Source organism: Protopterus annectens, chromosome 2.part0 (assembly GCF_019279795.1).
Source record: "Protopterus annectens isolate FY-2018-M chromosome 2.part0, PAN1.0, whole genome shotgun sequence".
NCBI lineage: Eukaryota > Metazoa > Chordata > Ceratodontiformes > Protopteridae > Protopterus > Protopterus annectens.
The window spans coordinates 816,717,675-816,740,250 of NC_056728.1; the positions used below are offsets into that span (position 1 = coordinate 816,717,675).

General features: G+C 41.2%; 1 protein-coding gene across 1 annotated transcript in view; it reads left to right on the forward strand.

Annotated features, from left to right (window-relative positions):
* Nucleotides 1-22,576, forward strand: part of LOC122792784 (purpurin-like) — a 199,362-nt gene that overhangs the window by 66,666 nt on the left and 110,120 nt on the right. Inside the window, exon 4 of the mRNA XM_044060353.1 lies at nt 18,377-18,589. Within this exon, the coding sequence (XP_043916288.1) occupies nt 18,377-18,589 (213 nt within the window). The remainder of the gene's footprint in view (nt 1-18,376; nt 18,590-22,576) is intronic.

Here is a 22,576-nt window from a genome sequence, read left to right on the forward strand (position 1 = left end):
CAAACACACAATAAAAGTAAACACACCACTGCTTCCCAGACTACAGACAGGATACTACCAGTGGGAGAGACCCACCAAATCTAATCTTGAAACAAAGACAAGAATGTCCCTTGTGGGACACCCCAAAAATTCCATGATATTCAGATTTCCAGCCATTATACCGATGTCCAATGGCAGGCCACACGTGTTCTTGGACTGCAAGGTTGGGGAAGCCTGATGATCCATGGGGCGAGACAACATACAAGATGGGTCCCGAGAAGTGGGGAGTGGGTAGTGTGTACTGGTGTGCCCAGACCCGACCTGCACCCAGAGTAAGGAGGAGTTCCGTAGAGGATGTGCGGTTTGGGATCTACGGGCATGACATTATGGGCCTAGCTGTGCAGGTGGTGGCTGGAGAGGTTCTATGTGCACCTCCCCAGGGATGTAAGCAATAGTGTGCATTGGGCAGAGCTGACGCCTAATGAGCAGCCATGCCCGGTATGAGTCCCACTGCAGCAAAGTCTAGTTTACATGACAAAGGACGGTGTAACCAGATGTGTTGTTGCAAACCCACTAAATGTCACCAAAGAACATTTGGTTGCAACACCCCACTGTAGGCATGTAGGCCGAACTAATTGGCAACACAAGGCATTATTGCTGTCCAGACCTCTCAACTTTCCCTGATATAGACTTCGATTTTAGGTCTGTCCCTCTTAATCCCCCTGAAAACTGGTGAGTGCTGAAGAAAAGGTGGTGAATTGCCCTTAATAAATAATGATAGTAATTCAGAGTTATAGACGTTTCACGTCAGAAAGCCTATATCAATCCACATTCTCTTATTCTGCAAATGTTTCAGGTTAATACTACAAATATTTAGAAAATGTCCCTGATAGTCCTTGATTATTTGAGGAGTTGTCCCTGATTCGGTTGAGATATGTCTCCGATTGGTTGAGATCTATGTTGCTGTCCACACCCCCACCCAGGGGTGTGATTGTCCAGTCCTGCCCCCATATGCTTGGTATATATACATCTGTCACTGTAAAAGAAATGGCCAGCTGTGGACCTTCCCGTCTGCTCTCCTGCACATCCTTGGACAGGTCCCTTACTATCAGCCCCTCTGTGTGGCCCAATAACACTACTTACCTATCGACCCCCTGTTGCATTCATAGTAATGTCCACAGTCACACGTAGGTGACACCCTCCACACAACTATATTGGCAGAATCTGGAGCCTCCAACCCAGGTGTATTACCATGGCTGTCCCAGACTACACATGTAAAAACACATGAAAGGAAAACCCAAGCACACTTGGATCACCACCTGTTGAAGTCCACCACTCTCCAACACTCCAGACCCTTACTCCAACTACTGACGCTGACACCTCCTGTCCTGCCTCGCATACATATCCCAACATCCTGCAAACCTGCACTACCGCTCCCCCACCAATCAGTTGAATGGCCTACTATACAGTTAAAATGTCCCCCCCTCCACCTACACCTCCACTATTCACATCTATTCTACAACACAGGCATGACATAACTAAACCTAACCCGAATACCTGAGTGTAACTTAACCAGAAATGCCAAACTGGAATTCCATTTAACCTTACACTGACCTTCATGAACAATCATATCTGACATGTACACCTGACGTAAGCATGTATAAAACTGACATGTATATGAAGTAACGCTGGAGTATGTGGCAGCAAGCGGGAGTACGCCTGTGTGGGCGGTGGTAAGCATTGCCTACACAGATTAAGCAAAGTAGAAGTCAACTGGTTTAAGAAACTGTAACCGAAGGTTAGCAGTGCTTAGCTCCACGCAAACCCACATACAACTGCTTTAAAGTGCCTTAATTGCTCTATTTTCAACAGCCCGTGTTCTGCCCAACAACAAAATAAATTGCCTCTGCAAGGCTCAAATCCAAGACCCTGCACTCCATACACAAAGTGATTTACCACTAAGCCATGACAGATACAAAGACATTCAATGTTTCCAGAAACATATCATCCAGTCCTGTCATGCAACAGTACAGAGAATGTATACCAACACCGAGATGTGTGTGTAATGATATTAATAACTAAACATCTATATATGTGTATATATATATATATATATATATATATATATATATATATATATATATATATATATATATATATATATATATATATATATATATATATATATACATATATATATATATATATATTCCTAACACTATATACATATATATCAATACATATGCGCATATATACATGCATATGTCTAAATCGACACATATATGTGTCTACACCTATATGTCTACATATACACAGCACGGTACATATGTGTATGCAGATATATATCTATGTAGGTATATATGGACATGGTTTTATATATATGTTAGCAGATATATATATATCTATATAGGTATATATGGCCTTACATCTTAGATAGCAATGGCAGATTAACAAATACACATATGTTCATATGTACCATAAATGGGGTTGAGAGGCCCCACACACTATAAGTCTCATCCAAATAGGCATCCCCCCCACAGTCAAACATGTGCACCCTGCAATACACTACCAAGTACAGTCTGCCTTCCATAGGATATGTAATATGTGAAAGCCATCAACATCCCCAGGATACAGATACACAGACACAGATATGCAGATATATATATATATATATATATATATATATATATATATATATACACACACGTGACTACACATACACACACAGATATATGTACAGTATGATACATATGTAGAAGGTACACACAATATGAAACAGCCACTATGCCTACAGTTAACACCTGAACAACTGGACACTGTATGGGCCACCCATACATATGTCAATCGTTGCCTGCAACATATACCCATAGAAAGGTCATAGAAAAGATGCCACACACAGGTTTGCAGAAATGGGAAACTTAATTGTGCACTATTACAGTTCTACATGCCATGTCATACAGCTGTTCAGACACTGACAACCATATAAACAGAGAACTGCAACTGTGAAACAGTTACATTAATACAGTAGTCTGGAAAGGTTCACAACTGTTGCTGTCCAGGCCACGCCCTTGAAATTGTACATTAGTAAAGACAGACTGGGCCACAAGATACCAAACAATCAACAGTATGTACTGCAGGTGTGTAGTTCAGTAGCCTCTATTTACACTCTGTACAAATTCAGTAGGTGGTAAAGAAGTTATGTGATCACATGGGCTGTAACTGGTACATAACAAGGCATAACTGACACCATCACGAGCACACCGACAAACAGAACAGTCTGTATGGCAGGAGGCAGTAGGCTTGCAGTACACCAATTCATGTAAGTAATGTAAATATAGGTGAACTATACGGTACTGTACATTTAGATACCTTGCGGCAGCTCACCCCTGATACTCTCACATGTTGTAACAGCCTAGGTCATTTATGGTGCTCCCCACTTAGACTCCATAATACAGGCCCATATACCACTGTTACATACACTGGCCTCTGGAGTGCATAAGGGCACACATGTATTGTGTAGGTGACGTCCACACATATATGGCCCCAGCCCCACTGTATGCATGGGGGATACAACAGCAGTGGACTAATGGCAGCAATGGCAGTGTGATATACTCACAGCCCACTACAGAACAGCCCCCAACAGCATGGCACATGTGCACAGCTTGGTATGTAGATGGAGGACAGAGGCTGGAACACAGGCACATATGTGGAACACTGTTGCCATACACTAAGCAAGGTGCTGGTGTTACAGGATAGTCTGCAACATACCCTTTGTCAGGGAATTGAGGTTAGTAACAGAAATGGATGTAGCCATGTACTGATAGCATGCAACACACACACTGCCAGTGTAATATCTGACACAGGACCTGTGTGATGGACGGACATCACATGATAGGCATACTGCTGTCCAGCAAGAGGATAGGCCCACAGTAGTGAGCTATGCAGACAGACTGCATTCCAAGGTGAACTAGTATGTACACACACACACACACACACACACACACACACACACACACACACACACCCTATAACACCAGCACTATACAAAGCATCTCACATCTCTACTCACGGTGTATCTGTAGTTCCTGTTCCTCCTACAAATATGTGGCTGTCCTGAGTGTGCAGGTTCTCCTGTAAGTGGTATTGCTGCCTGCTGTCTGTAACACTGATGGATCATGTCCACATGATGTAGGGCTCCATAGTGGGTGGTTGCTATGGCAGTGGTAATTGGAAGTACTACACATGTGTAATCATATACATATATCTATCTGGATAAGTATATGTACATATATTTCCACCATATGTCCTGGACATGGAGTGTAGCCCTACCCCAACCCCTATAGTCCCAAAGTCGTAGTGCAAGGGGATGTCAGGTATGTGTAGCAGGTATATTACTAGACTGCTGCTACTGTCATTGGGATTGTCTTCACAGACATAGTGTGTGTGGAAGGTCACATCTGCTTAGGACATGTGTGCCACTGGCTACTGACATACATCCTAAGGAAATCATTGTAACGTACCGCCCCTAGCATGTAATGCCCCTGTGGAGTGCAGCAGAGATATTGGCCAATATATGTGGAACTTCAGACACACAATCTACAGTCCAGAGGTATACACATAATCCCTTAGTGCACAACATGTGTACTAGGCCTGACAATATGGATGTAGACAGCCATGTAGATGGATGTAACACATGATGACTGGTATGCATATGCCACCATTGGTTTTGGATTCACACACTCCTGTCTGGCCTGACACATAATGACTGCTGGTACAGGGGTGCCATGGCCACATACTACCCACTAGATATTGACATACATCTGTACAACATCCCACTGCTCTGTCTGACATACATGACATTTAAGGTAGGCCCGGCAGCTGTGCATCTGGCAAGTATCTGCACATGACATCTCACTGGGTAAGTACACTAAGCTGCTAGGCATGTAACAATGCACTGTGCAGGCTACAGGCAGACTGGCACAACATTGGCCTACATCTCATATGGGGGAATGCACATGTACCTGCATATATAGCAGGCTCAACAGCCATGTCACTGCATAGGGTAAGATATACCTGTGTGAAAGTGCATAACCACAACCAATGTGAACACAGCCACAGCCACATATGGTATGCTAGCAAAATATTACAGTATATGGACATATACTGGGCTGCTACACAGTTTGGTCCGATGGCTGTCTGTGGTATGGGACATGTGTGTGTATGGCCCTACAAACATGTATGCCAAAACAGTACCATACAGTGGGACAACATGTAACATCAGAGAGAAGGGTAACTAGACCAATGACATCCACCACAGCCTGTACACAGGCTAAGTTACATATTAACAATACACACACTGCTGACATTCACCATCATTACACAGACCTCAGTACTGTACAAACATCCACAGAATGTCCAGGTTATGTCATGAAATATAATCCCTACTGTACATGACATGTGTAGCAATCTGACATATCACTGGCTTGTTATCAGATATGATGACACTATTTTTGGTGTACAGCACATATGCACCACTTCATGCACAACATATGTACAAAGGATGACAGAGGTGTGGCTGACAGCACATACACAGGGCCAGTATAGACATGTTGCTATGATAACCTCATAAATATATCATTGTTACTGGGTTTGTTGCAACATATGTCCTATGAGGGATATGAAGTCAGTAACTGTCATGGCCTTCATCATCTACAGACTGCAATCCTCACACTACCTTCTGCATTCTGCAGATAGATGCACAGTGGCTAGCACATGAGACCAAAGGCACAACACTGCCCAGTCTGCAGATGACCCTGCAGATGGGGATTCCTCTTATACATGGAACTGACATGGCATGTATTGTGACATATCCACATACAAACTGTTAAACCAACATTACTCCAAATGCAGTATAGCAGCACTTACAGTCTGTAGTCAGGTCAGGCACACCCCCCCCCCGTTTGTTGCCCTCTTTCCACAGTGTATATTGTTAGAGGTAAATCCCCAATCCATCTGAGATGCTGTTTGCCAAACAACATATCTAGTTCCTGCTTGCAGTGACAGAAAAGGGCCAACACCACCATGATGTTCTCAGGTATTGGAGTGTGTTTCCATGCAGTTGGCTATGGGAATGTTACCACAGCTGTTCCACATGCAATCAGCTAGGGGAGGGCTGCAATTCATGCAGACGCCATTAGCTGATCATGAGCATCACTTAAAATACACATGCTGCTGCCTAAGCAAAGCAGGTGTGGGTCTCCACATCCACCAGAGAGGGAGTGGGGGAGGCAGACAGAGGCAAATACGTGTCAGGGAAGGGTGAGAGAGTAAAACTGAAGCATGTTTGTGTCACATACCTACCAGCACAGGGTATAAAACCCCGACAACTATGTAGTGCTCTCACAGTTTGATGCAGTTATTGGATGCGCCACATGGGTTACCTGCTGGGGAGCACTCAGAACATATATGTGATAGTGAGTGACCTCTGCAACAGGGATACAGTAGATATACAGTAGGTGATGTACACACATCTGTCTGCATGAACAGGTGCCAGCGTCAACACAGGCACACTCACACAGGGACGCACACACATTGACACACTTGAAAGGGCCAGGAGTGCAACTCATCACTAGTGGGATTGCCACAACACATCAATGTGCAGGTATCACATGCACCACATGGGTCATACGGAAGTCGTATGGGCAGTGAGTATGAGGAGGTGTCAGACATCAGACAGCATGCTTCTCTGTGCCTGGGGGGTTGTAGTGAATGTGGATGTGGGCATAAGCATCATATAACACACACATGAACACACTGGGTGCCAGTTCTGACATGCATGGGTGCATGTCTGCATGGGTGTGTGGTGGTCAACAGTGCCAGCAGGCTATATAAGGGTAGGCGATGGGTATACCTTGGCATCAGGCTACATGACAATGACTGCATTGTGGCTCAGGCCTGTAGTTTCTGCATTTGCCCACACAGGTGGGTATTGCATCCCACATCCAGTCACCTGGGTGACTGTGTGTGTCCAATGCTGTGCATCACTTGCCATGTATGTGTTCCCTAGTCCATGACATGGATGGTGTCTAGGATGTGCACACCTCCCATATGCATGTACAGTGACATGTGGAACTGTACCTGGGGTGTCTGGCCCATGTTGTGAACACAGATTATCATCAGATGTGCCAGTCTTGCCCACCTGTGGCAGGAACTGGTAATGGTCAGCAGGTTTGCCCTGCACCTACATTGATAGCATGCTAACAGCATTCCCTGATGTCCGTGTCATCTGTCCATACAGGGCATGTTGTGAGGCATGGTATGTCTGTTGCGAGTCACATGTGAAGGCACAGTGGGGTTGTTAACTGTGATTGGCTGGCCTTGAAGTCACATATATGGGTATGGCTTTGCACCCCAGCCTCTTAGCTAGTTTACATCTTGTAATATATAGTAGGGCCACCATAAATGAAATAAGCAAAACCCCCTCTACTTGCCTACACTCACAACCACCTCTACACGGGATACGAGTTACACACAAACACACACACACACACACACACACACACACACACACACACACACACCTGTCATGTCTGGGAGTAGAACCCCTACCTAACTAGTCTACTACACTACAGCACTACACAGTTATAGTACACACCATAGACATTACTGAAGTACATCTTCCCCAAAGGTGTATTTCACAATGAATGACATCAGCAGGATTACCAAACTAGGGCATGTCAACTGTACAGCGAGTGACTAGCCTAAAATGCATTGCTCCCTACACAGACAGTGAGACACACACAAAGCATCCACAACTGACATGTGTGGGTATAGAACCCCTGACTGAGGTCTATATCACACTACGACATAGAAATGTTATAGGACGCACCACAGGGATTACTAGAAAAACCCTTCCCCAAAGGTGTATTTCACAATGACTGACATCAGCAGGATTGCCAAAGCAGAGCATTTGTAATGTACTGTGAGTGAGTAGCCTATAATGCATTGCTCCACACACAGACATTGAAACACACACAAAACATCCAGAACTGCCATGGATGGAGATGGAACCCTACCACCGTTCTAAATCACACTACAGCAGTACGCAGTTAGAGGATGCACTACAGAGATTAGTGAGCTACAACCTTCCCAGAGGTGTATTTCTAGGTGGGTGACATCAGCAGCCTTGCCAACGTTGAGTATATGAATTCCAAGGTGTGTGAGTACCCTAAAAAACATTGTTTTCTACTCAGTCTGACACACACACACACAATCATAGTTGGCAAGTCTGGAGTTAGAGCACCTACCTGTCTACTTCATCACACTACAGCAGTACGCAGTTATAGAACATGCCAGGGAGATTACTGGGCTATCACTTTCCCAGAGGTGTATTTCTAGGTGAGTGATATCAGCAGCCTTGCTAAAGTTAAGTATATGAATTGTACGGAGTGTGAGTAGCCTAAAAAGCATTGCTCTCTACTCAGTCAGACACACAGATTCATACACAAACACACACAGTTGCCAGGTCTGGGGATAGAACACCTACCTAACTATGTTATTGCACTACAGCAGTAGGCAGTTACAGGACACGCTACAGAGAATATTGGGCTTTCATTTCCCCAGAGGTGTATTTCTAGGTGAGTGACATCAGCAGCCTTGCCAAAGTTGAGTATATGAATTGCATGGAGTGTAAGTAGCCTAAAAAGCATTGTTCGCTACTCAGTCAGTCAGACACACACACACACACACACACACACACACACACACACACACACACACACACAGATGCCAGGTCTGGGGTTAGAACACCTACTTAACTACTTTATCACACTACAGCAGTACGCAGTTACAGGACATGCTACAGAGATTACTGGGCTATGGCTTTCCCAGAGGTGTATTTCTAGGTGAGTGACATCAGCAGCCTTGCCAAGGTTGAGTATATGAATTGTACGGAGTGTGAGTAGCCTAAAAAGCATTACTCTCTACTCACTCAGAGATACACACACACATATTCATACACACAATTGCCAGGTCTGGGGTTAGAACACCTACCTAACTATGTTATCACACTACAGCTGTACACAGTTACAGAGATTACTGGGCTATCACTTTCCCAGAGGTGTATTTCTAGGTGAGTGACATCAGCAGCCCTGCCAAAGTTGAGTATATGAATTGTACGGAGTGTGAGCAGCCTAAAAAGCATTACTCTATACTCAGTCAGACACACACACACACAGATTCACACACAGTTGCTAGGTCTGGGGTTAGAACACCTACCTAACTACATTATCACACTACAGCAGTATGCAGTTACAGGACACACTACGAGATTACTGGGCTATGACTTTCCCAGAGGTGTATTTCTTGGTGGGTGACATCAGCAGCCTTGCCAAAATTGAGTGTATGTATTGTGCGGAGTGTGTGTAGCCTAAAAAGCATTTCTCTCTCTCTACACAGTCAGACATGGACACAAACACACACTCACACAATTGCCAGGTCTGGGGTTAAAACTACTACCTAACTAATTTATCACTACAGCAGGACACAGTTTTGGGACGTGCCAACGAGATTACTGAGCTACAGCTCTCCCAAAGGTGTAATTCACATTGGATGACCTCAGCAGGCTTGTCATGACACTGCCATGGGGAGGGCAGTGTGTGCATGGGCCATACCCCATTCATGTGGGGGTTGACATGCCACATGCAGGCACACATGGGGTCATATGTCACAGGTACGTATATACAGCTACTAGATGGCTACTTCCTTGTACAGTCATGTTGCACAGCTGGCACATGCACCACATAGTTTGTCATGCTGACAGGTACTGATGGCTAGTATCTGCAGTGAGTTACATCCGTACCTCATGTGTTTGGGACCCTTTGGCTGTGTGCTGGGTGGGACAGGCCCAGATGGCTCCTTCTCACAGTCACCCTCTTCCACACATCTATGCCCGTCTAACTTTGGCTTATTATAGTGTGTTGTCCTTACATATATGTCTGTATTCCTATCCACTGTGTGTGCAAGGCAGGAGTGGTGCATACTGACATGTCTGCAATGAGAACTGCAACTTCCAGATATGTCTGGTCCACTGATGTTTGTAGACATGGCCTTCATGTGTTTGTGTGTGAGCATGCCCAGTATGACCTTTCAGTACGTTGTTAACTGACATTGCCTTTATTCTTCTAAGTGTGTGAGCTTGCACAGTATGGCCATCTGTGCTGCATGTGTGGATCATGTCCAGGTAGTTTGTACTGCGGTGCTGACCTTTGTGTTGTACACCAACAGGTAGCATGCTATGTCTGCAGGGTATCCCTCGGTCATTTGGCATTGACTGTTGCTACATTTCTGCATAGCAGGGGGGGCACCTGACTGTTTCTACTGTTCTACACAGGAGTGAGGAGGGGGGCACACCCGACTGTTACTATAAGTGTACTTTGGATGGGGGGGGGGCACACCTGACACTTGTACACATTTGCTAGGACTGTACTGGTATGTCAGGTACGCCATTTCAGTCTGTAGTCTTACCTATCCTGCTGGCTAGAGGCATACCAGTGTACTACAGATCCTAGCTTTGTTTACCTATGTATTAGTTTCTGACTTCCTAGCCTCCACAACTTACATCTGACTGCCTGCCCTGCTGTGGTCTTTCTATGTAGGCCTGGGGGAGGGGTTACGCATAGGGCACATTCAGAAGCCATAGTACAGCATTTGTTTGTGTTTGTCTTCATCTGTCCTGCTGGCTGAGACTGTTGTTGGGTATGTGAACCTTCCTGACAGGCATGTGTGGCTCTTATGGACACACATGTCACTCAGCCCCTTTCCTGCAGTGGGCTTTGTCACCCTGTGTATTACTGGCTACTATGATGACTTCAGTATGTGTTACAGATGTCATGGTGCCATTATGGGTGTCTACTGTCTGCTGCCTTAACATTCGGCCACCCAATTCCCTTGCATGGTCACATCCATACCATAGTTATAGGTAACAACACATTCTACTCCATTTGGCAATTGGTAGGTTGATTGACTTACCTTGAGGGTGTGCCAGACTTGAGGATGGTGCTGGAGGGCTGCCTATGTCAGATGCACATAGTACACTCCCTATACATGGTTGGGCACTGGTAGTGTCATGTTTGGCATCCTTTTTATTGTCTGTGTGAGTCAAAGAGAGGTGTCATTCCCTGGGTCCCTACTGTGTCAGTACAAATGCTATGCGTTGCCTCTTTGCCAAGGCCATGGCATACTGGGCATGCCTCCTTCTGCCTACTGGGGCAGGCTCAGGTTGTTCCTCCTCCAAGTCACTCTGTGCCTGTACAGGCCTTGGCATTGGTGGGGAGCTTTGTGGCCCTGCCCCATGCTGTTCCTGCTGCAGCTGTTTCTGCAGGATCATATTGTGTAGCATGGCACATACAAGGACAATTTGGGTACATGTAGCTGGTGAGTACTGCAAGGCTCCACCGGATGTGTCCAGACACCGGAACTGTGACCTGAGCATCCCAAACACATGCTCTATTATATATCTGGCCTGTGCGTGTGCCTCATTGTTGTTCAGGTGTGTGTGTGTGCATTTCTGATGGGCATCATCAGCCACTTCTCCAGTGGGTACCCAGCATCCCCCACTAGGTGACTGTAGGGGATGTCCACATTGGCAAATCTGTGGTACAGCTACATCAGATGCCATATGTGTGAATTATCATAGCTTCCAGGGCAGCCAGCACACACATTCATTATAATACCCTGGGCATCACATACAACCTGGCAGTTGATGAAGGGGATGCCACTGCAGTTGATGTAGGTCCTACCCTGCTCATTGGGTGGTGCTTTGATACATAAGTGCACGCAGTCTATAACACCCACTACCCCAGGGTATTCTGCTATTTGGTGGAAGAGACGTATATTGCTGGTCAACACCTCACGTGTGTTGAGGAAATATACGTGCTCACTGGCATGTGCTGACATGGCATCCAGGAACTGGTAGAATACTCTGGATGCTGATGCCTGTGAGATGCCCATAATATCCCCAATTGTGCTTTGGGAGGTACCTGTGGCTAGTATACCTAGGCCTACACATACCTTGGTATCCACTAGGATGGGTTCCCCTCGGCCAGTTTGGTGTGTCAGGTGTGGCTGGCACAGCTCAACAATTTGCTGTAGGAGGTCTCTGCCCATCCTATAGTGCTCCACTATCTCCAGCTCATGTAGCCCCTGGTAGGTTACCCTGTGTCTGTACACTCTTCTCTGTCTCCTCACTGTGGGTTGTTCAGCAGCATTCACATCCTCACCACCCTCAGCCTCCTGCATATGTTGTCCTATATTGCCTGCTGCAGCCCTTCTCATTTTATAGGTTTCTTTGTTAAAATTTCCCCACTTGTATACACCGGTGGTGTAGAGTATGGAAAAACCAGGGGGGAACGTGTTTGCTTAGTTTATAGTAGTGTTCTGGGCTGGGCTAGTCTCCTGCTGTGTAATTAGCTGATTCTCATACATTTCACCTGTCAGCTCAGCTAGTTCTCATTGATTAACTTCCTACTGCTGTTTTCCCTTCCCATTGCCCCCCTGTTCAAATGTGCATAGAGCTGATATTTTCTGGTTTAACTTATTTTTTATTCCTGTACAACCTGGTGCTCGGTGTGCACACCTGCTTACACTTTGTAAAGGGTGCTAGGCAGTTTAGACACACCCCTAGCTTAGCTGTGCTAAGCTAGGGGCAATCCTGAGCCACAGGGCTCCAATCCACTTACAGTTTGCCTGACATCCCCCCATGATGTCACCTATATCCTAGTCTTGAATCCAGGTTTTTATACTCTTACACTCTTGGGACCTGCCTCATACCCTGAGGAAAACTGGGATTCACTATCCTTCCCCTCATTTGCATAGAATTGCCTGCTAATGCATAGTTACATGTGTCACACTGTTCCTCCCCCCCTTAGCAACCACTACTCACTGGCCAGGTTGTCTTTTGCCTGCCATTGACTTGCATGGCGGAATACTGATTTTAGTTAGAGAGTTGTTTTTAGGTTTATTTTCTTATTTCCCCACTGGTCCCGTTTGCGCACCGCTGCTCTATGCTTCAACGGACGGGATCGGTGGACATATCATGAAAGGTCTATTCTGTACATTTGGCATTGTTTGCAATGCCAATGGCCTTCTACTTTGCCATTGGCATGCTTCCTTAATGCTAGGCAGCCTTTATTTGGAGCTGTCATAGCTCTGTTTTGCATTTGCACACCCTGATTCCTGCTTCCTAGATGGCAATTTTACCTCATTTGCATGGTTTTCACCTGCAAATGGGGTGATTTGCATATGGGAGCTGGGGACGTGCAGCACTAGTGCTATAGCGCTCTTGCACGTCAGACGTGCATGTACGTGGATTGCTCGGCCGCCATATTGACAAAACTTCATTTAACACTAATCATGCATGCCGTGCAAGCTTTTGAGAATCCAGGGGATTGTTTATGCCTTAAAATGTCCTTATAACCTGTTCTATACAGGGATAAACAAGAGGCCCTTCAAAATTTGAGTACAAGAACATATAAGAGATATAAAAATATGAAGAAAAAGTGCCCTTTGGCTATGCATTTTAAATTATGTCATGGCAGCAATTCTGATGTTTTAAAGGTACTATTTTGGAACAAGCAATTCCAAGTGTTGAGTGTTCTGATATTAAAAAAGGTTGCTTTATTAGGAATATGTTTTTATTTTGAAGTATGATACACTGACCCCCAGTGGTCTAAATGTGGAATGCAATTAGAAACTTTTAATATAATTATTTTGATTGTCAAATAACATAATTATTTAATTGTTTAATTGGACTAGGTTTTATGGATGGTATATAAGATGTTGAGCTATTTTAATGTTTATATTCCTTGAAGGGAGGTGTTTGCCAAAGCACTAGAGTTTATTGAATACATTTGTTTTTTCGCTGTTTTTTTTTTGTTGTCTTATACAATTCAGTTTGTCTTGTTCATGGTTTTCATCTTTATCAGTTTTTTCCCATCTAGGTTCCAAACTTCCATAGGAATATGATGTGTTCCTGGGGACATTTCTGTGGATTGGTTATACATCTCCATTTTTATCTCATCTCCTCCTGTCCTAACTGTTAGTAATTGAGCCTCATCTACCTTTAACTTAGGTATATTCAGTTCTTCCACAAACATTTGCATTTGTACCTTTTTTTGATTTCCATATTTCTCTGCTTTATACAAACTGTCATAAAATTTTCAAACTATTTCTGGAACCTCTACAGGATCTCATTGTCTTCCTTGTTATAGGCTCCCTAAGCTTGCTGACAACCATTTTTACTTTCTGTTGCCTGAGTCGTTGTGCTAAAAGTTTTTGTGCTCTGGAGTTATTATTAAATAAACAGTTCCTTAACAGCAGTCTTTCTAAACTCATACATATTATCGAGGTAATCCCTTATTTTCTGATTAGCATTCTACAATTGCTCCTCTTCTTGTTTTGTGAGATTCCCTCTATTCTGCACTACTTTAACCTTTGTCAGTCCCTCTAAATAATTATTGTTACTTCATAACTTCTTTCATTTCCACCCTACTTTTAAACTCCACTTTAAATTTATCCCACTTCCTAGTTATATTTTTAGAATAAATGTCTATGTTCTGTAATAATTCTGTGAATAATTCCCACTACCCATTCCTTAAATTCTTCTCTTTTCAACAGTGTCTCATTTTTATTTCATTACCCTGCATTTTTATTTTAGTTATTATTGGCACGTGATCTGAAATAGTTATTGCATCCGTATTAAAACTTTCAATTAAATGCACATGTTCCTGCGAAAAATATGTTCTGTCTAGTGTATACCAGTTTTTGTGTCTTGGGGAATAATATGCAAATTCACTCCAAACTCCTACTACTGAATTCGTATCTTCCATGCCAAATGTTTACATAAATTTCTTCAAAGATCTGCCCTCCTTTGTTATATTTTCCCTTGTGGGCCCCCAGATATATCTTCACTGCTGAAAATGTAATTCCATTCCCCACCTATAAGTAATATTCTCTGCTGAAAGCTGATTATTTCTCCCAGAATTTTTTTAAGTTCCATTATATCAGTTTTAAGTGGAATATAAATATATGCCAGTGTAATCCTCTTCCCTTGCCAGTAGCCCATTAGTACTACAAATCTACAATTATTATATTTTTTATCCTGTTCTATCACTATTGGATCTCCTCTTGCAATTAATATAAGTACTCCTCTGTTCCTTTATCTCAGGCATTCTGCTGAATAACCATCCTGAAAATCTTTATCAGATGCACAAGTTCATTTCTTTCCAAATGTGACTCCTGTAGCATAGCTATTTGTACTCTACATTTTGAATATAGTTCACTACTCTTTCTTTTTTGTACATATCTGTGAGACCATTTACACTTAAAGATAATATAGAAAGCATCACTATGTTAACAAGTTATTATTCCTACCTTTTATGCTTAACAGCTTTTTTGTTAAGTGTCTAGTTCTAGCTTTTCTGTTATATGCATAACACTAATGTTTGACAGGTTAACCTTTTAAACAGTAGTTTCTTGTCATATCCATTTGAGCCTATGTCACATCTTATAAACCTTTTTCTTATTGAAAGCCCTCAAAAAAACCCAATACACCCCTAAAACCTATTAACTTAATAATAGCACACAAAACTATGTACATCTTCAAATATTGACATTTTACCCATTTAATAGGAGCAATTGACCCAGACTGACAACCACATTTCATAGATTTGGATTAACCTAAAAGGAAGGTTATGCATGTCTAAGCTTTATTACTCTCCAAGATTGGGAAAACACTTAAATGCTTTCAGAAAACATTATCTCCTAGCCATTGAAAGAAATAAATATTCTGTTTATATTGCTCTTTAGCAGATTGTCTTCATGGAGGCATGAGAACCAGATATAGAGTTGCTTCTGCAAGTACTCATTTATTTACTAGACAATGTTCTTTTTAGTTTGTTTTCTCTTAAAACTTGTTACTAGACCAAGCCAGGGGCCTTAATCCAGTCATTCCCCTATGCAAAACTGAAAAAAGCACATCAATTTTTCTTGTATCTGCTCTTTTGACCAGATGTTTCTTTTTTATGTTGCAGTATCTACATTTCTTAAAACTGAACAAGGAGAAAGAAAGCAGAAGAAAAAATAACAGGGGCACCTCTTTACTTTAGTATCCCCATTACACTCGAAAGTAACTGAGAAAACTTTACTTTTTAGCATGCAGATTATATCATACATTATAAAGACACATATTAAGAACAACATTTCATTTTACTTACAGTTAACTCTTTCCTTCCTTTTCCTCTCCAAATACTCTTCCAAACATTAATGGCATGAAGTAGGGCATATGCTTTAGAGTTCCCTATAAGTTTAGCAAAGTCAAAAAAGTTCAATTTTTCCAGATTTTTTTGTTTTACCATATTTCACAAATATAAAATAATTAATGCTTTGTAATTCCACATTTATTTGTCAATTTCTGAGTTGCTAGTTTTATTCCTGTTGATCTCCATCTTCCAAATCCAGTCTCTGCTTCATTTCAAATATCCTCCCAGTTCTTGTCAATTCTTGCGCTTTTTTCTGTCTCTCAAGCATTTTCTATTGAAACATTGGAAAAGGTTTCACTGGCACAGTCTCACTGTGATCTTTATTACCAGAAGAAACAGGATTTACTTCTGTTTCATAACTCACTTTTTATTGAACAAACTTTTGTATTTCCTCCTTAGCATGCTTAACATCAAAAAATGATTTTGTCCCTCCAGGAAAGAATATTCTAAAAATAGGTGGGTACAGCAGCTTAAATCTCATGCTTGCATCTCGACATTCCCTGATTAGTGGAATACATTTACTTCTCTTCTGCCTGGTGTACAGTAAGTAATCATTTTCCACAAATACTCTACTGTCTCCCACTTTTAGTACTTTGTCCTTCTGCCACAGTTTTGTCATAATCAACACCTTCTTCTGGTAGGATTGCATCTTTACTATTAAAGGTCCAGGTTGCTTTCTCATGGCCAGGTTTGAAGTATACACATGAAGCACCTTTCAGTTAAAAAACTCCTGTTGTGGAATACCATCCCTTTATAAAATTAATACAATATGTTCCTTCTAGTTTCTCTGGTACAGCAAAAAATCTCCAGTTTTCCCTACATGCTCCATCCTCTAATTCTATTAATTTTAAAACATCTCATCTTGAACAGTCTCATATTCAGCCAGTCTTTTCTTCATTTCAACCTCTGATTTTTGCAGTTTTATTTTATTATTTATTTTACATTTATTTACTGGGAAAGTCCAACTTGGAATGAAGCCAATTTTCATTGGATGCCCGGGGAGAAAATCATCTCATCTGAATATCTTTATAAAGCTTCCTCCATTTTTTCCAGTTTTTGTTATTTCAGTTGATATACCCCTTTAGTGTTTCATTTATTTTAATCAGCTCTGAGTAGTTTAACTTAGTTTTACCTGTAGATTACTGGAAGTCATGTCTTGCACCAAAGCTGGAGCTTGCACTGCTTTTTGCTGAACAGCTGTAGAATTCTTCCCAGTCAGTGTTTTTCTATACCTTTTGTAATTGATTTTCTTTCAGGTACTCTGAATTTGTTTTCTGTTGGCATTCAAGCAGTCCACTTACTAGCCAGTTACTGAAATTTACCCAAAAACACTTTTACTGGCTCACTCTTCTCATTTTCTGTTTTCAAACTCAGAGAGCTGAAATTAAGCTGTTACTCAATGTGCAGCCATCTTGGAGGTACCAGAAGGAGAGCTCATTTGATATAGATTGAAAACTGATAAATATAAGTCATCACAACGCATATTTTTTTTATTAAAACACACACATACGCACAAACACACACTATGCTATTAAAAGAGAATCAGGTTAATGTTTAAGAACACTCGCTTTAATTTCAAGTGCTGTCTTGTTCAGTTTATTATTTCATTTTTGTCTTTCTAATCATAGGAAGCGTATTGTACAAGCTAGGACCAGATAAGAATAAAATGCAGTTACTCCTCTTAGGAACACATTCAGTGACTTCTCAGTTCCACTTTCTATAGAGATGTAATTATTTATGAACTGCTCTTATGCTTTGCATTAGATATTTGAGAATGTCTCCCTTCATACTTTTGTAAATGAAAAATTGGTGTATCCATATTCCATCTGCTTTTCCATACAGTGAATTTCAGTTTCTCACAGGTCAGAGTTCAGAAAAGTATGTCAGCTTTCTTAATGAATCTTAAAAGAAAAAAAAAATGTCTACTAACATCATAATTATCTGGATAACAGAAGTCCGTGGATGATTGTAATATGAAGGTTTATCAAATTTGTCTTGAAAACATGTTTACTGACATTACTAATCAGAGCACATTTTTTGCAGAAATGATATTATTAAATATTTTTTCTATAATCCTTCAGGTGATAACTACTGGGTCATTGACACAGACTACAACAATTATGCCATCACCTATACTTGCCGTACCTTACACAAAGATGGAACCTGCAAGGATGGCTATTCCTTTGTCTTCTCTCGTTACTTACACAACTTTTCTCCAACCATCCAGCGTACTATTCGAAAGAAACAGGAACAGATTTGTTTGGCAGGACAGTTTAAACCAGTGTTACAGTCTGGTATGTATTTGCTGAGTTTTACATTTCTCAGGGAAGATTCAGCTATCAGAATAAGCAATAATAATGTTTATTCTGTTACTCAGTTGTTCATGCAAAACTGAAAAGTCTTATCTACTATCACATTACTAAATAGTTTTAAGATATTGGAAAGTTAACATTTTACTGAAAAGAACACTTTAAGTAATTTCCCAGAAGGTAGGTAATGTAGATATGTATTTGAGCCTGCTCGGTGGTACAGAAGTACCCCATCTGTGCCCAGCTAATGCTGGCACACATAATTCGTCTGGGCACTGCAGGAGCCTTGTCAAGGAAAAGTGACCGTGAGAAGAACTGGTTCAAACATCTCCTGGAGGTAAGCCAAGCAAGGAATCTTGAATTCAAAGGACAAGCAGATGAGGCCAACTAAGGAGTGCAAGCACTCTACTTGAGGGAAAGAGTAGGCAGGACTGCTCCTACTTGTTGTTTGGTCTAACACTGCACGCTGTAGTGATAGTAAGATTGTATTGGGTCAGTATGTGAAAAACTCTCATCATCATAGATGAAGGCTTGCAGTCATGCAAAGTTTCCTCCTCCACTGCATGTCATACAAAGAGAAAGATCTCCAAAAGACAAATCAGTCATATTAGCCAACAGAATGGATGACCAAAACAGGAGAATGAGAGAGTCAGTCGCGATACAAGCCAAGTGCTGTGGTCAATGGTTCTACATGCATTACACTCTGAAATGGAGTCATCAAGAAGACTTTAAAATATACCCTTAATTTTCTGTCTATAGGAGTGATATTTCAACCAACTACTGAATTACTGAAAATATGTATGAGGCATACAGTATACCAACATATCATACACAGTCAAATGCCAAAACTTCAACAGGTTCAGTGTCATTGTAGTAACAGCAAAGTCTGTATCATGAATGTTAATAATAGCCTCATAAAATGAAACTAGTTTTAATGAGAAAGATTTACTATAAATGAATTCACGTTCAGGTCTTGAAGGACTTGATAAGTCAGGGATAAAGAGCTAAGCATCACTATTTCAAAATGTTTTTTATATATGGGATGTTAAGCTAATAGGCCTATCATTACTTATTTCTAAGTTTATTACCCTTCTTTCAGACAAATGTCATTGAAACCCTGTTCCACTGAGAAGACACTAAAATGTTTTGAGATTTATCTGGAAAGATGCTTCGGAACAGGTAGTAAATATCCTAGTTATGCCTAAGGAGTATATCAGTACTGTTATCGTGACCCCAAGTCTAGCTCTTTTGCAGAAAGGTATTACATCCTTTCTGAACACACTTAAAATAAGTACTAAATGTATCAATCACTGTCCCTGGATCTTTATGCAGTTTATCTTCTCTTTGGGTAAAAGCATTAATAATATAGCATGAGGATGCTTTGGTACAACAGAATAAGAATTAAAAGCTTTTGGTTGGAGATTATATTAGAACCTAACATTTCCTATAAAAATCTTTCTGATGGGATTTTTAGGTGATTGTAGCTATTTAAATGAATGTCTTCAAGACAGTCAGAGCAAAGTTTTCAGTAATGCCTGTTAAAGAATGGTTTTTGTTTATGGTTAGACAAGAAAGGTGCAAAAAAGTCTCAGAAAGAACTATTGTGACACTTTTTTAGTCAGAGCTAAAATATCTGAAGCAGCATGAATAACCTCCTCAGAAATTATTTTGCCCAAGACATTAATACTTGTAAATATAACAATAAAGTTATATTGCATTCTTTGCAAACTGACCCTAAAAATAACGTTTTACATCGGCAATCTTGCATTATTTCATTCTCTCTCAGCCTCATGACAAAATTACAGTCGCAGAGATTTTTTTGTTTTGATTCTGATCTTTGTTTGCATTTTCAGTCTGGATTTCGGAGCATGTCCCAGCTTTGGCTGTGGGGGTTGGTTGAGGCATGCTTACAGGAAGTTTCAATAGTCATAGCCAACTTCCATCTCAAATTGCACTTGTACTCACAACAGCTCTGAGTCATTCATTAGTTTCACCTGTGCTTTTTATCCTCAGAGAAAAGTAGCCTTTCAGGAATGTTATAATCTCACTGGCTACTACTCTGCAGGAAAGCATATGAGCAATGCAAAGCTAAAAGTTTATTAAATAGAGTTTCTGCTCATTTAATTTCATATTTTATTTTGTGCTGATTTCTGAATGCTAGCTAAGTGCTATGATGTTATGCATGACTGCCACTTGCTCTGTAGAAGCATCAGAATGATACAAGTTTCAAACAGTAGTAAAAGCAGTCTTTTTTGCTTTCATGTTTTGTTTTATGATGTCTGAATACTAGCCAAGTGTAATGGTTTTCCTAACCTGCTGTAAAAAACATATTTATGATGCAAGCGATAGATTCATTTTAAACAATGAAGTCCAAAACTTACTGTCACAATGTGGGCTATACAGTACAGCAACCTGTGATAGTTATACATACTAATTCTGAGATTGCTTTACTATGGAGTAAGGGGAGTATGTCAATACAGTGCTAAGATTTTAATATGAATTCACTAAACTGTACTCTTTTGACTATGCTGCTTGCAGTTACGCTATGCAGAATAAAGTAAATAAAGATATGCACAATTAAATTAAGGTTTTTGATGAGTTCATAAAAAGTTATTGCTGAGAGTCTTGCCTATCCACCCTCACCACCAGGGTTGCCAGACGTCCCTATTTGGGCGGGACTGTCCCGAGATCAGCAGCCTGATCCCGAGTCCCGCCCTGCCGGTTTAAATCCCGGCCAGCCTCCGCTTTTTTTTTTTTTTTTTTTTTGATTGTCCCGTATACCTGGCATACGGGCTAATCAAAAATTGCTAAACATGGAGCTTCTTGTGTTCCGCATTAAACACGAGAAGCTCCGTGTTTAGCGATTTTTGATTGGCCCATATGGGCCAATCAAAAATCGCTAAACACGGAGCTACTTGTGTTGAATGCGGAACTGCAATGCATTAAACACAAGAAGCTCCGTGTTTAGTGCAGAGGGGATAGAAACATTGCAAAACTATTTTATACTAAAATGTCATGGGTTTTATTTACTTTGACAAGTTACTTTTGTTTAAGCCATTACCTGATAAACTCATTTAAGTGAATGAATTCACACCGATAATTTTCTTAAGTTACTCAGAGGTTTAGTAACTTTATAGATAGCTGTATAGTTGTATAGGATAGTTGTATGAGTTTAAGTGTTGCAGTTTAAAGTCCTTTTTTGGGAAGTATAATAAGCTTGCCCTCATGTAAAATAAATTGTTGATGGGGTCTCATTTACTTAAAAGGATATATGAAGGCATAGCTTAAACAAAGGCACTTCAATTAAAGTGCTCAGGACTTTGCCATGTTGATAGAAAGCATTGTGATTTTTTTCTTTGTATTAAGGCTTCTTATCATGGTGAGGTAAAGACAATAACATTGCAGGTGGGCAGCCAGTACAACTCACTATACTCCTGTAAGCTGGACATAGCAAAACATGACTGACATAGGAGTAGAGAGGCAGTGTCATTACAAGACAACAGGTAGAAGGAAAGGTGATTTATGATGAGTCATGATGTGTAAAGGCTGAACCACAAGCTTCAAAAATAGCCATTAAAAGGATCCTGGGTCAGTTAAGTTAGTGGTGAGAGTGAGGTTGGAGGAATGCTAAAAGATTAGTTACACAAAAGTCAGCATGTTTGCAGACATGGGATGTGCTGACATGGAGAATGACTGGACGTGGGCTCTGACTGTAAAATGTATGGGCATGAGACTAAGTCACCAACAAAATCCATTGGGGGAATAAATGGAAGACAGGGGCAGACATAGGAATGACCTGATAGTTTTTTGGTCATGTGTCACTTATTTCAGATGCCTCAAATTCCATCTAGCAGAGCTACTGAGTGAGCTCAGTTCTTTAATGTGGAACTCTGTTCCGCATTAAAGACCTTTTTTTTTTTTTGGTCTTCATTTGCCGAAGACCTTTTTATTTTTATTTTTTTTATTTATTTT